The sequence below is a fragment of the Nicotiana tabacum genome, chromosome 18 (genome assembly GCF_000715075.1).
Source record: "Nicotiana tabacum cultivar K326 chromosome 18, ASM71507v2, whole genome shotgun sequence".
In the NCBI taxonomy this organism is placed as follows: Eukaryota; Viridiplantae; Streptophyta; class Magnoliopsida; order Solanales; family Solanaceae; genus Nicotiana; species Nicotiana tabacum.
Genome location: NC_134097.1, coordinates 144996385 through 145011705, shown reverse-complemented (window position 1 = coordinate 145011705; position 15321 = coordinate 144996385). Strand labels below are relative to the sequence as shown.

The following is a 15321-nucleotide window of genomic DNA, read 5'->3' as shown; positions in this document are numbered from 1 at the left end:
ACCTTAAATAGACATGATTGATCTTTTAGGTGTCTGCTTATAAATAAACTAAATTTTTGAAGGAAAAAAAAAGAATGAATCTTTTCTAAAAATTTGTAAGACAAGGTACTGATACTACAGAAATTTTCCAATGCGGAACCATAAAACAACTCAAAACACTTGGTCTTCAAAATTTGCAGCTTGCAGCTCCCATGAGTCCAAAATAAAGTATCATATCTGGAAGGAGAAATTCTACAACAATAAAATTATTCTCGTCGTCTTTACTACAAACTTCTACGCTGATACATATTGAACATATAAGTAAAAGTTGAGAAGGAAAGAAATAAAAAATTGCAATCTGCTGCTTTCCTGAAAGCACATGTTCTAATAGTATAAAATTAAAAGTTTTTCTGATGATCACTATCTTCTACATTTTCAGTGACTTCTTCAACTTCTTCTTTGGGTGTGGATTCATCATCTACATCAGCTGGGGAAAATACTTTTTCATCACTACCCTTGCTATCAGTTACATTATCATGAGGCTCGGTAATGTTCATCACAGTTTGCTTTTCCATCATGCCTGACAAAGCCAGACTTGGAGACCACTCAAGTACATCGTCAATAATGTTAGAAACCCGCCTCTGATACCTGCAAGAAAGGAATTCTTTTTCAGGGACAAATCACAATTGTGCATAACATTCTCGTATCCTTGTAGAACAAATCAACATATATACGACAACATACCCAGTATATTTTCACATGTGGGGTCTAGGGAGGGTAGCGTGTACTCAAACCTTACAACAGAGTTTCATCAGAATTGCCAGGTTAAGCAAATTGAGTCTATAATTACAAAGCTAAGTTCCACATTATTTGCTAATGTAGCTGCGTAGATATTGGTATTCTGGAATCGCCATTATACATAGGTTGATCATTCAGCCTTTTTCTTGCTCTTGATTTAGTTTCCTAGTCTCATACTATATTTGGAAAATTTAAGATCATGATAACATCTGATCCCATCCTATTCTAAATTTTAAAAAATTAAGCTAGATCTAGTTCAATCCAATTTGTGTTTGATCTTTTCTTCTTTTTTTATGTCAGAAAAGGTTCGGTGTTAGTAAGGATTTGCAATTTTTCTTGGCAAATTTATGGATCTAGATTCAATTTCCAAAACTTGCAGTTAATGTTTAATATATACCATGGTATAAAATAGTGTAATACGTTACAAGTACATAAAATGCATTATATAAGGTAATAGAACATCATCGTTATAAAACAGATAAAGTTTGCTCCCACTGTATCTGGATTTTCATAAATCATCAAACAGGTATCGGAGTATAAGTGCAAGTAAGCAAACCTGGCTCTTGCAGCCTCATCAGGAGCATGATGCCTCAGGATCAAAATAGCCACCACAGCTACAATTGTATAGAAGAGCCTTGCAGTCCACTTAGGTCGCTCGCCCTCATCTTTCTGGGGCCAAAACTGGAACAATTCTTTGAGTGTTGCCTCCTCAGCAAGAATGTTGGGGAAAAGCCAGACTCGTTTGCCAAGAAGAATCCAAAAAGCACCAAAGACCATGGCTCTCACTGCAAGCATCGGCATATTCTTTTTCGGTAACCATCAATTTATTCTTTCAAATAGCAGTTAATTCAAATAGCATTGCCAAGATATACTAGACAGAGCTAGATGAGCATGATTTATATGTCACTAAAAAAAAACAAAGATTTTATGGGAACTAAAGCGACAGTTTCAGGATGTTGGCTTGAGTATACTTAGGGGTCCTTTGCTATAAATTAAATCCATTAGATAAATAACAAACGATATTATTTCTAACTCTTGTGTTTTCGTGACCGTGTCTGACATGAACCTAGTGCCCTATATATTTGCTACCTAGACGAATCAATACATTTTAACAGTGAGCTGAATCTATTAAATATAATCCACAAACAGCTGCTAGGATAATAATGCCAAAAGACACACCACAACTAGGTACTTTTACTTTTTAATCTACTCATTATGCAGTACTAAATAAGAAATTATCAACAGAATCACTTCAGACCGCTTATATAAGCCACAACTTTCAAAAGGGTTGGTCAAAACAACTTGACAAGGACAATATCAACTGACCAAGCAACCAACAATACAATTCTTTTGTGCACCTCTTTACTAATTTCCTTACAACTTATTTGGGAATCTATGTATTATTTAACATGGAATAGAATGTGTAATATGTATTATCACTATGTGGATAAGATTATCTAAAGACAAAAATGCTCTTATGTTAGGCAATCCTTGCATAACAATCCATGCATTAGTATTTACCGCATAGCAATTCTTATATTATTATTCACAACATAAACAATCTCTGTATTATAATCCCCACATAACTAGCTATAATCTAAACAACGCGAACATCCTGAACCTGTTGCTTTGGTCATTCGAATAAAGTATTTGGTTTGGATGTGATATATAAAACAGCTACTTGTTTGTACTTTATGAGAAACTGCCATAATTTCAGGTTTCATGACCACATTATCATATTTCTCTAAAATCGGAAGACAATGAGACAACAAACAAAAGATGAAACTGAAATAGGCACCAGAAACTTACACAAAAGCAGGCAAAGTATAAGGAGGAGGAGACCAGCGCAGGAGTAGAGTATAAGCAGTTTGACCTGATGGGGATACACAGGAAACAAGCAGATTGCTAATGTCAAAACTGGCCAGCAGAATGAGAGAAGTGTTTGCCACAGGGGCCTTCTTTTGACGAATGTCCACGCGAAAAAGGCGTCATTTTCAGAAAATACTTGATCCTGCATACAGAGGTGAAGAAGCATAACCTCAAAAACTGCAAGAATACCATGTAAAATGCATTACTCTAGGGTTACATAATAAAAGGTCAGTATATCCAAGTCGAGAACGTTTAAAGAGGACAAGGATAAGCTTTCTATAGATAAACACACCATATATTTGACGTCTAGCTTTTGATAGAGTGTAGACTTGGTTTTGACAGAAATAGGAAATAAATAGCTTACTTACAGAAAGAGGAAATCTGAGACAATGATATAAGCCATCAGCTAATATGGTGATCATTCTTATCTTCCGATTTAAGAAAGGAGAAGATTTTAGCAACAGAGCAAGGAAAATTATATGTGAAAGGATAGAGAATAAGACATCCTCGGTTCCTTTTGGTTGTGATGTTTATAAGAAAGCCTTTCTTAATCAGTGAATAGCATGACTTACAAAATAAATTTGCAGAAAGATTACTTTTGTTTCTTACAGATTCTAAGGTAACAAGTACTCCAGTAACTATCAGGAATTGCATGCATCAACTAATTTTTACTTAAGGATTCTGGTATATATCTAGATGTAGGACATCTAAGGATTTAACAAAGGATTTAAGAGATTTAAGAGAGCATCGCATAACGTGTGAATCAGGCGCACGTCATGGATTCAACCCTGCTGCAGACAAAGTCTAGTATAAGTGGAGAATGGTAGATGGATCCACTGAGTTTTGGACCGTGCGCCACAGGCCCCCCGGGTTATAGAAAAAATGACAAAGGATTTAAGATTTCTTGGAATGGATCCACAGTAATAGCCCATTTGGCCAAACTGTAAAAATCAGCTTATTTTGAGAAATGTTTTTCCTCAAAAGTACTTTTGGTGAGAAGCAGTTTGTGTTTGGCTAATTAACTTGAAAAGCACTTCTGAGCAGCAATTAGTATTTGGCCAAGCTTTAAAAAACTGCTTCTAAGTGTATTTTTCTCAAAAGTATTTTTCAAAAAAGTGCTTTTGGAGAGAAGCTACTTTTTTTTGCTTCTCCCAAACTGCTTCTGCTTCTCCTCAAAAGCACTTTTTTTTTTCTTTCAAAAGCTTGGCCAAACACCTTAATTTTAGAGAAAAAAACACTTTTGACCAAAAAAAGCGCTTTTGCCTCAAAAGAAGCTTGGCCAAACAAGCTATAAGACATGTAAACTATACAAATGGATGTTCCACAGATTAGATACATGCCCTTTCAAGCAGAAACATCAGCTGTATTGCAAATATATGATCGATTTTTTTTTTTAATTGTGTGGATAAAGAATAGCAAATATATGTTCATGCTAAATTTATGATCACACTTCCGTTAAGCAAATAGACAAAATTTCAAAGCCATTACTAATCCACGGAAAGAGTAAAAACAAATGTATTTATAACTGAATAGGGCAAGGTTGACAGGAAGCCAGAAATTTCTCAAAATAACTAGTACTAAATTCAAGAAAGGAACTCACATGGTATATCTCCAAATGCGCTGGAAAAGTAGACAATTTCTTCTTGCCAGGCCGAACAGTTTTTACAACACGATCACATCGGACTAAAAGGTTCTTTTTAAGCAGAATGTTGGCAACATCTTCTGGTTCCAAACTTCTATCCAACTCGAGTATGTCTTTCAGTTCTAAATGATTTCTCACAAAACTAACAAAATCTTTTCCTCTGAAATACTCTACCCGTGTTTCCTGTAGAACAGCCCAACGAGACACCAAGTCCTTATGATCTCTAACTTTCTCGGCAAATAGCTGGAAGACATCCTTTTTTGCAGCTTGCTTCTGAAACTCAAAGTAAATAGCATGAGTATGAGCATCATAAAATAAAAAGGGCAGAAATAGCAGCAGGAGGAGAGTGGACGAAGCTGAGCACGTCTCAGTATATTCGATGACAAGAAACTTTATTTTTTTATCTTGTTTTTCAAGGGTGCCAATATGGTTAAGTTATCTGTCCACTAATAGTGTAGTTCAGCAAGATGATCAAAAGTGAAACTGCCCACAACCCCCCCAAAAAAAAAAGCAGAAAAAGAGAAGGTATCCCCTATAGTGCTAGTCCTAATTAGTTCATTTCAAGGATTTAAGATAAATCCAATAGATTTCGCAAAGTAAATAGAGCGGAACGAATCACGCATTAACTGCACTGGACAAAAATGAATCCCGACTACCCAGTTAGAAAAACAATTCAACATGTGCCAACTATCATTCAATACTTAGTCCACTGCAAGTTTACCAAATACCTTCGCAAATTTCTCTCATCTCCCAAAAAAGGGCACAATGTCATCCACAATCAGTTGACTATATAAAGTTAACATGATCCAAGAAAGCAAAAGTTCGTTTTCAATCCCTAGAAATACATTTGCAATATTCACACTTCCAGCTAGCAGAAACGGATACCCTCTATCACATACTAGCCGAAATAATACCAAAATTTTAAGTTCAAAATCTCTTTGTCGCAGTGACTTAACTACAACTATGTCTCAGCCCCAAACAAGTTAGGGTTGGCTAGACGAATCCTCATAGACCACGTTACTCCATTTATTTTAAACTCATCTCATGCCAATCAAAATCACTAAATCTCAATCAACTTCACACATTCTTCGAGGAAAATGCAAGAAAATATTCAATTAAAATTTTGATCGGATTATGATCTTTAAAACCTCCTGATTATACATTTCAAATTACTTCCTAAAATCAAATCTTTTCCAAAAACTCTTTTCAGAAATGTAAGAAAACCATTTTTTATGACGGATGTGTCTGGGCCAGCTTGTGCGCACCACAACTATTCTACAGAGTACCTGCTACATCCCACTAACACAGGTACCCCATAACTCTGAAATTAAACAGACCCATTTTCCAAAAAGACCACAACTTTGTAAGGATTTGGAACCCTAAGACATCTGATCCTACTGTACGCAATTCAAATTACCTCCTAAAAACAAGATCTTTTTCTTTCCCCACATTTTCTTTGTTGAGAAATGCATGAAAAAGTCCAAATTAAGAAACCCATTTTCCATAAACCCGTTAACTGGACATGATTTTGAACCCTAGGAATTATGAGTCCCGTGTATACAATTCAAAATTACTTCCTAAAACAAGATCATTTACCCAAAGTAATTGGGGGAAATGCAAGAGTAGTTCCCATTAAACAAACCCATTTCCCCCAAAAAACGAAATTAAAAAAAAAACCCAAAAAAATTGGATATATTTATGCAATTAATTTGGATTAAATTAGAGTGGAATTACCCTAGAAGGAGAATCAGTGTTGGATGCGACAGCTTGTGATCTCCTTACCTTTTTCTTCTCTGCTCCTCCTGCTTTCTTCATCTCTGTCCCTCTCCCTCTGCTTGTACGTATGTGTTTTTTCCCCTTCCTCCCTCTCTGTGAGTGTGTGTGTGTGTGTTTTTCTCTTCCTCTGTCTTTGCGGTTTCCTTAGATTTCTTGTGTATGTTCAGGTGGTCGTTGGGATACAGTAAAAGCATTTTTATCAATGTTGTAACGCTTACTATTGAGGTTTGGGTCAATAGATTTGGATAGTGTGAATTTGTTTTGGAGTAAATTGTCTCGTAAATAAAATTACTAAGAAAGTATTTTTTTTTACATGAATTAAATAATATTTTAAGCAAAAAATATTTTAAGTTAAGTGAAAAAGAATATTTTAAAAAATTCACCTTGTGTGAGCTTTCTTTTCTAGGTTTATGTTTGCATACAATTTTAGCACAACTTTTTAACTTACTTTTGGAGGGTATTTTCCATGATGAAAAAAATATTTATAAATTTTTTTATTGAAGAAATTCCTTTTCAATGTTTGATTACCTTGAATTTTAAAAGGTAGTTTATTTAAGAAAAATGTTTTACAAAAGAAAATTAACTATCCTTGTTTGTAGGCTGAAGTCATCCTTTACGACTAATCAACATGTTCCTAATTCGATTAGGAAGATAGAGTCAGCCTGATACGTGATGCTAGTGGAAGTTAATTGATATACCTATGGAGAATAACTAATAGCCCGTTTAGTCGAGCTTCTAAAATCAGCTTATTTTGAAAAATGCTTCTCTCAAAAGTACTTTTAAACGTGAGAAGTAGTTTGTGTTTGACTAATTAATTTGAAAAGCACTTTTGAACAACAATTAGTGTTTGACCAAACTTTTGAAAACTGCTTCTAAGTTTATTTTTCTCAAAAGTGCTTCTCAGAAAAATACTTTTGGAAAGAAGCTATTTTTTTCTGCTTCTCCAAAACTGTTTCTGCTTCTCCTCAAAAACACTTTTTTTCTTCCAAAAGCTTGGCCAAACACCTTAATTTTTGACCAAAAAAAGCTTGGCCAAACAGGCTATAAGTTGTATTATTTGTTCGGACACTATTGTTATTTAAATTAGAAAAATGTGCTTATTGATGAAGGACAACTTTAAAATGCTTTGGTCATGTTAAAAATACAATAATGATTAGCTACATTTTACACGCTAAAACCAATGTATATCGACCTCATTATGTATGATGACCATATGCAGTCTGCACATTTAAGATATTGTGATCATATGTGTGCTGAGCTTGTTAAATAATTCTGATTAAGTAGTTCAAGAAAACTTTAAGTACCATTACAAAGTTGAGACGCATTTAGTCACTCAAACTTGATAGTCATTTTGTTTCTTTGTTATACAAGGCAAAATGGTAAAATAAAAATTTAAGTAAATATTTACCCGCACCGAGTGCTTACACCAAACTATATTAATACACCATGATAAATTAATTTAGTGAGATGAGAATGCATATAATGCATCTATTGGTTTGGTGTGAACACCCGACACATATAAGACCAATCATAACTAGGAATCCCGTAATCTAAGTCGGTCTATCATAGACGAGCTCGGGCTAAAGTGGGCCAAGTGGTGGGCTGCAATACTCGAGTGGGCTGATCCAGATGCGGCCCAACACTGCAAGAAAAGAATTCATTTTCAGCTCAATTTTACACAATGATTTTGTATCCTTGGACAACAAATCACCACATATTCAATGAGGTAAATTACAAAACTAAGTTCCACACTTTTTACTAATATAGCTGTGTAGATATTAAAAGGGCCGCTCGGTGCACAAAATATCTCGCGTTCACACAGGGACCGGAGAAGGGCCGCACGTCAGGAGTGTAATATAGGCGGCCTACCTTAATGTAAGCATCATGATCAGGTAGATATTGGTGTTATAAAATCTGTCAAGATACTTAAGTTGACCTTCTATTCTTTTTCTTTGTTCTTCATCTAGTTTCCTAGTTTCCAAATCTTACACTCTGGAAAATTTATAATCATATGACTCTCTTCTGACCAACATTGATTGTTAAGAAGATGGACCTTGTGTTGCGGAAGCCAAATGTATATAGTGTGAATAAGTCACAATTACTATACCAAAAATTATGACAGCCACCAAATAATAAATAAGACAATAAAGCAACAATAAAGGGAACACCAGAATTTACGAGGTTCGGCTAATTTTGCCTACTCCTCGGACACAACCAATATTTTATTTCACTCCAAAAATACAAGTGAAATAATACTAAAGAGAGAAGATACAAATGCCTTAAACAGATGAGAAGGCAAATGAGAGGTGTGTTTAAATCCTAAACATTAGGCTTTCTTTTATAGGGGGAAAATCCCCCAAAATTCAAGAGCCCACCGATGTGGGACAAATTTGCCAAACTTCAACAAATCTCCACCTTGGCAAAATTCCACATCTTCAATTTTCTCTCAATAACAAATTTTGATTGTGTCTTCATCTTTAATCTTCAGTTTTCAACAATGTTGATCAAATCCAAACAATGTTGAAACTTGACCGCAGTCACCACATTTGTCAGCATATCAGCAGGATTCTCTGTAGTATGAATTTTCTTCACCGTGACTCCACCTTCTTCTATGATTTCTCGTACGAAATGATACCGAACATCAATGTGCTTCGTCCTTGCATGATACACTTGGTTCTTCGCTAATTGAATAGCACTTTGACTATCACAAAAAATTGTGATACCTTTTTGTTCAACACCAAGCTCCTTTAGCAATCCTTGAAGCCAAATTGCCTCTTTCACAGCCTCTGTAATAGCCATGTACTCTGCCTCTGTTGTAGACAAAGCAACTGTTGACTGCAAAGTAGACTTCCAACTAACTGGTGTCTTTGCAAAAGTAAACACATAACCAGTAGTTGATCTTCGTTTGTCCAGATCACCCGCAAAATCTGAGTCACAATATCCAACTACAGACTGATTGTCTTCCTGCTCAAAAACTAACCCGACATCTACAATATTATGAATATACCGTAGAATCCACTTCACAGCTTGCCAATGCTCCTTCCCTGGATTGTGCATATATCTGCTAATAACTCCAACAGCTTGTGAAATGTCAGGCCTTGTGCAAACCATTGCATACATCAAGCTACCAACAACATTTGCGTATGGTACCTTTGACATATACTTTCGTTCAGCTTCATCCATTGACGACATAGTAGTACTTAGCTTAAAATGGGAAGCAAGTGGAGTACTAACTGGCTTAGTCTTGTCATCTATGCCAAAACGTTGAAGTACTCTCTTCAAATATTCCTTTTGAGATAAACAGAGTTTCTTTGAACGTCTATCTCTAATTATCTCCATGCCAAGAATTTTCTTTGCCTCACCCAAATCCTTCATCTCGAACTCCTTCTTCAGTTGAATCTTCAACTTATCAATTTCTTCCAAATTATTGGAAGCTATCAACATATCATCAACATATAGGAGAAGATATACAAAGGAACCATCTTTAAGCTTGTGCAAATACACACAATGATCGTATTTGCTTCTCTTGTACCATTGCCGCAACATAAACTCGTCAAATCGCTTGTACCATTGTCTAGAAGATTGTTTCAATCCGTACAACAATTTTTCAAGTTTGCACACCATATTTTCTTTTCTAGCAACTTTGAATCCTTCTGGCTGAGTCATGTAGATTTCCTCCTCCAAGTTTCCATGTAAAAACGCAGTTTTTACATCCATCTGAACTAGTTCCAAATCCAATTGTGCTACCAAAGCCAACATAATTCTAATGGAGGAATGTTTTACAACTGGAGAAAACACTTCATTGTAATCAATTCCCTCCTTTTGAGCATATCCTTTGGCCACCAATCTTGCTTTGTAGCGAACATCTACTTGGTTAGGAAATCCTTCTTTCTTTGCAAATACCCATTTGCACCCAATTGCTTTCTTTCCCTTCGGGAGATTGGCCAATCTCCATGTATGATTCTGATGAAGGGACTGTATTTCATCATTCATGGCAATCCTCCACTTATCTTCTTCTGAACTTTGGACAGCGTCTTTATAAGTGGTAGGAACATCATCAGCTACAATTGAGGTTGCACAAGCAACCGTCTCTATGAGACGAACAAGTTTCGTTATTGTTCTTTTTGGCCTGCTGGTTGCTATTGATTCAAGTTGTTGTTGAGGTTCCTGAGTTGGAATCTCCTCTACTGGCTCTCCTTCCAGAGGGTAATCTTCATTTGTTTCCTCCTCTGCTTCTTGTGTAGGAAAAATAAATTTTCCCTCAAACTCCACCTGCTTAGAAGCACCTTCATTTTGTTTGGTATCTTCTGTTACCTTATTTACCATAGCAGATTCATCAAAGGTAACATCCCTGCTGAATATTACTTTATTTGTCATAGGACACCATAAGCGATATCCTTTGACTCCAGAAGTAATTCCCATAAAAATAGCCTTCTTTGCCCTTGGATCCAATTTTGACTCCGTCACATGATAATATGCAGTTGAGCCAAACACGTGCAAAGAGTTATAATCTATAGCAGGTTTTCCATACCATTTTTCAAATGGTGTCTTGCCATCAATAGCAGCAGATGGTAAGTGATTAATGAGGTGGCATGCATATGTAACTGCCTCAGCCCAAAATTCTTTGCCCAAGCCAGCATTGGACAACATACACCGTACCTTCTCCAGCAAGGTCCGGTTCATACGTTCTGCCACTCCATTCTGTTGTGGTGTATGTCTAACAGTGAAGTGTCGGACGATGCCATCATTTTCACAGACCTTATTGAAATGATCACTTTTGTATTCACCTCCATTGTCTGTGCGAATACACTTGATCCTCTTGCCTGTTTGATTCTCCACCATCGTCTTCCATTTGAGAAAAATTCCCAACACTTCATCTTTGCTCTTCATTGTATACACCCATACTCTTCGGGAAAAATCATCAACAAAGGTTACAAAATAGTGCTTCCCACCCAATGAAGGTGTTTTGGAAGGACCCCAAACATCAGAGTGTACATAATCCAAAATGCCTTTAGTATTATGGATCGTTGTACCAAATTTAACCCTTGTCTGTTTCCCTTTGACACAATGCTCACAAAACTCCAAGTTGCAAGCCTTTACTCCTTTTAACAATCCTTGATCTGATAGAGTTTTCAAGGATTTTCCTCCAGCATGTCCCAAGCGCATGTGCCATAGCTTGGTTGCTTCTGCTTCTTTGTCATCACTGGATGTCACTGTCGTTGTCCCAATAACTGTACTGCCACGATAGCGGTACATATTATTATTCTTCCGATTAGCCTTCATTACCACTAGTGCACCGGAGCATACTCTCATCACTCCATTTTCTGCAATGATTTTGAACCCTTTTGATTCTAGGGCTCCCACAGAGATGAGATTCTTCTTCAAATCCGGTACATATCGAACATCTGTCAATGTTCTGATCATTCCATCATGGTTCCTTAATCGTATTGAACCAATGCCATATGAGGTAAGAGGGCTGTTATCCGCTGTGTGGACGACTCCATATTCTCCTTCTTGAAATTCCACGAACCAGTCCCTGTTGGGACACATATGATAGCTACAAGCCGAGTCCATCAACCATATGTCTGATGATGTTGATGACTCTGTTGTAACTAATGAGAAGTCTGAATCATCACAATCAGCTACATTTGAATCCATAATAGCCTTTCCATTGTTATGTTTGGCCTTATTCTTCAACTTCGGACAGTCTTTCTTCCAGTGCCCTTTTTCTCGACAAAAGGCACATTCATCTTTGCTGGGTCTGGATCTTGACTTGGATCTTCCCTTCTTTGTCCTCGTTTGATTTTGAGGACGACCCCTCACAAATAGTGTTTCTCCTTCTCCGCCCTTCTGTTTTTCTCGCTTTCTTTGTTCATAGCTGTACAAAGCCGAACAAACTTCTCTGAGAGAAATTTCGTCATTTCCATGGAGTAAAGTAGTTTCAAGGTGCTCGTACTCATCAGGAAGTGACGCCAACAACATTAAGGCCAAGTCACCATCATCATAAGTTGTATCCATATTTTGCAAATCTGTGACCAACTTATTGAAACTGATGATATGTTCATTCATCGTGGTACCATGAACATAGGTGAAATGAAACAGTCTCTTCTTCATGTACAATTTATTTTGACTGTTTTTCTTCAAAAATTTATCCTCCAGTGCTTTCCATAATTTACTTGCAGAAGTTTCCTTTGTGTATGGATATTTCTGCTCTCTAGCAAGGTAGGATCGAATAGTACCGCAAGCAACACGGTTGATAATTCTCCAATCTTCTTCTCCAATAACATCTGGTTTCTTTTCTTCAATGGCCAGATCTAGCCCTTGTTGAAAAAGGACATCTAGAACCTCGCCTTGCCACATCCCAAAATGTTCGGACCCGTCAAATATTTCGACCGCAAATTTTGCATTTGACACAATTCTTGTCATAAGCGAAGATGCCAATGATGGCATATTGTTGACACTTGATGTAGATTCTTCTTGTTTATTCTCTCCCATCTTTGACAAAAATATTATTTAATAGCTGACGACACAAATCAAGATTATTTCCTTTCTGGTGTGGAAGATCAGACTAAGCTGCAACCACAGAGCATACTCAGACAGAACCTTGACTCAGTTACCAAGATAAATCTTTTCTGATGTGGAAGATCAGACTATGCTGCAACCACAGAGCATACTTAGACAGTACCTTGGCTCTGATACCAATTGTTGCGGAAGCCAAATGTATATAGTGTGAATAAGTCACAACTACTATACCAAAAATTATGACAGCCACCAAATAATAAATAAGACAATAAAGCAACAATAAAGGGAACACCAGAATTTACGAGGTTCGGCTAATTTTGCCTACTCCTCGGACACAACCAATATTTTATTTCACTCCAAAAATACAAGTGAAATAATACTAAAGAGAGAAGATACAAATGCCTTAAACAGATGAGAAGGCAAATGAGAGGTGTGTTTAAATCCTAAACATTAGGCTTTCTTTTATAGGGGGAAAATCCCCCCAAAATTCAAGAGCCCACCGATGTGGGACAAATTTGCCAAACTTCAACACCTTGGACTTCTCGATCCCAATGTTGATGACACTCTTGATCAAGGCGGCTCATGAGGAGAAGTTTGCCCGAGACTATATAAGGAGACAACATCTCATTCACTCGACCAATGCAAGACATTTAATACCCCCTCACGTGTCCAGGACTTTTAGATCTCGAGCGTGTGGAATATAATATAGGGACCTAATATTCAGTAAACCAATAATAGGAATGTGTCTTGTTTAGATATCCTAGGATTTTCAACCCCAAAGGTTAGCTCACGAGGCAAGAACTGTCCGAGCCAATATTAGAAGATAACAACCCATTCCCACAATTTTTATGAGACATTCCAAAATTGATAAAGTTGCCTCCCATTCAAAGAGACATTAGAATGTAAGTACAAGTTAGCAAACCTGGCTGTTGCAGCCTCATCAGAAGCGTGATACCTTCTCAGGAGCAAAATAACAACCACAACTACATTTTCATAGAAGTTCCTTACTTTCCACTCAGGTTGCTTCCCATTATCTTTCTGCGGCCAAAACTGGAACAGTTCTTTGATTGTTGCCTCCTCGGCAAGAATGTTCGGGAAAAACCAGACATGACATCCAAGAAGAATCCAAAGAGCACAAAAGACCATGACTCTCACTGCAGGCATCAACATATTCTTTTCGATAAGCATAAATATCTTCTTTGTATTTACAATTACTCAAATATTTGGATTGCGAAGATACACTAGACAAAGCTAGACGAGCATGATATGAACAGCTCAGGGCAGGGGTGAAGCCAAAAATTTACTCAAGGATGTTCAGACTTGAAAGAAGTAAAAAAAATTCCCGACAGAGGGTGTCCAATATATGTTATATGCATCGAAAATCTAATATTTTACTTATATACACAGTGTAATTTTTCGTAATATTTTGACGTCCCTTAGCAAAAGGTAGCTTCGCCCCAGGGACGCAATTGTACAACCGACACAAACACACATGGACAAATACTAAGAGAAAGACTTTAAGCAAGAGCGCTTCTATCCATCAGCTTACATTTCAACCTCCTATTTAAAATCTTTCTTGCCTAAACTATTCAGAATCAAAAGTACCAGAACTATCTTAGTTATGTTTCTCTACTATCATGAAAAAAACTACGAGGTCTTTCTAGTTGGTAAAAACTTCACCTGGGGTTACACTCAACATCATATATTTATCTTTAGAGAACTATTTTTCATTGCCTGTCAAAGAAAAAAAGCAAAGAAATGTAATTACCTTAAACAGAAGAATGAAAAACAAGATATAAGAAAGTTTTCTTCATAAGGGAACACATCGAGAGTACTAACTTAACATTCTCCTTACCTCTTTTCCTATACATCCGATAATATTTCAAAGATGATTTTGTAACCACAAAGTTCACTCAAGCCGACATCCTAAAACTATTGCTTTAGCATTTTGGTAAAGTATTTGGTTTTGGTGTGACATATAAAAGCAGCTAGCTCTTTTACTTTATGAGAAAGAAGGGCAGCGGTGCACTAAGCTCCCACTATGTGCGGGATCCGGGGAAGGGCTGGACCACAAGGGTCTATTGTATACAGTCTTACCCTGCATTTCCGCAAGAGGCTGTTTCAACCGCCCGTGACCTCATGGTCACATGGCAGTAATTTACCAGTTTCGCCAAGGCTCCGTCCGTAAATCTCTAACATCAGATTTTATGGTCACATCGTGTTGCATCATAAATCTCTAACATGATAAGGATATGCGGCAAATAACAACAGATCTGTGAATGAAACTGAAATAAGCACCAGAACTTACACGAAAGTAGGCAAAGTATAAGGAGGAGGACACCAGCACACGGGTAGAGTACAAGCAGTTTGACCTGGTGGGGATACATTGGAAAGAAGCAGATTGCTAATGTCAAAAATGGCCAGAAGAATGAGAGAATTGTTTGCCACAGGGTCCTTCTTTTGACAAATGTCCACGCGAAAAAGGCGTCATCTTCAGAAAATACTTGATGCTGCATACATAGGTGAAGAAACATAAACTCAGTAACTGCAAGAAAACTATGTAAAATGCATTACTCTAAGGGGTACAGAAATAGGAAATCGGTAATAGCTTATTAAACTTTATTACTCAAAAGTTTCATTGAAACACTCTCAAATTTGCTAATATCATTATTAATCTTTAGTGTATATTCTCTCCATAACATAATTTCGTCTGACCAACCAAATACCAAGAAGAT

At 36.8% G+C, this 15321-nt stretch overlaps 1 protein-coding gene and 1 long non-coding RNA gene across 3 annotated transcripts; both read right to left on the bottom strand.

Moving 5' to 3' along the window:
- Positions 1 to 194: 194 nt before the first annotated feature.
- LOC107792127 (uncharacterized) lies at positions 195 to 6246 on the bottom strand. Of its 2 annotated transcripts, none has more exons than XM_016614319.2 (5): positions 6023 to 6246; positions 4247 to 4561; positions 2587 to 2788; positions 1334 to 1562; positions 195 to 627 (listed from the first exon to the last, which is right to left on the bottom strand). In XM_016614319.2, exons 1-5 carry the CDS (start codon positions 6101 to 6103, stop codon positions 378 to 380), a joined length of 1077 nt encoding a protein of 358 aa, XP_016469805.2. In that variant the 5' UTR covers positions 6104 to 6246; the 3' UTR covers positions 195 to 377. The 2 variants fall into 2 exon arrangements, with proteins under 2 accessions (XP_016469805.2, XP_016469806.2); XM_016614320.2 differs by having other exon boundaries at positions 6071 to 6246.
- Positions 6247 to 7391: 1145 nt separating this feature from the next.
- On the bottom strand, positions 7392 to 15092 carry LOC107758969 (uncharacterized). The gene is made up of 3 exons (XR_012702366.1): positions 14895 to 15092; positions 13509 to 13740; positions 7392 to 7706 (listed from the first exon to the last, which is right to left on the bottom strand). It is a non-coding gene; the product is annotated as an uncharacterized LOC107758969 (long non-coding RNA).
- Between the last annotated feature and the right edge of the window lie 229 nt (positions 15093 to 15321).

What these genes read in the sequence shown, in the direction of transcription:
- LOC107792127 (XM_016614319.2), bottom strand. Translation starts at nt 6,103, where the DNA reads ATGAAGAAAGCAGGAGGAGCAGAGAAGAAAAAGGTAAGGAGATCACAA. An exon ending in ACACTGATTCTCCTTCTAGG is followed by an intron (nt 4,562 to 6,022) that starts GTAATTCCACTC and finishes TTTGAGTTTCAG; the next exon opens with AAGCAAGCTGCAAAAAAGGA. An exon ending in TATACTTTGCCTGCTTTTGT is followed by an intron (nt 1,563 to 2,586) that starts GTAAGTTTCTGG and finishes CGATGCTTGCAG; the next exon opens with TGAGAGCCATGGTCTTTGGT.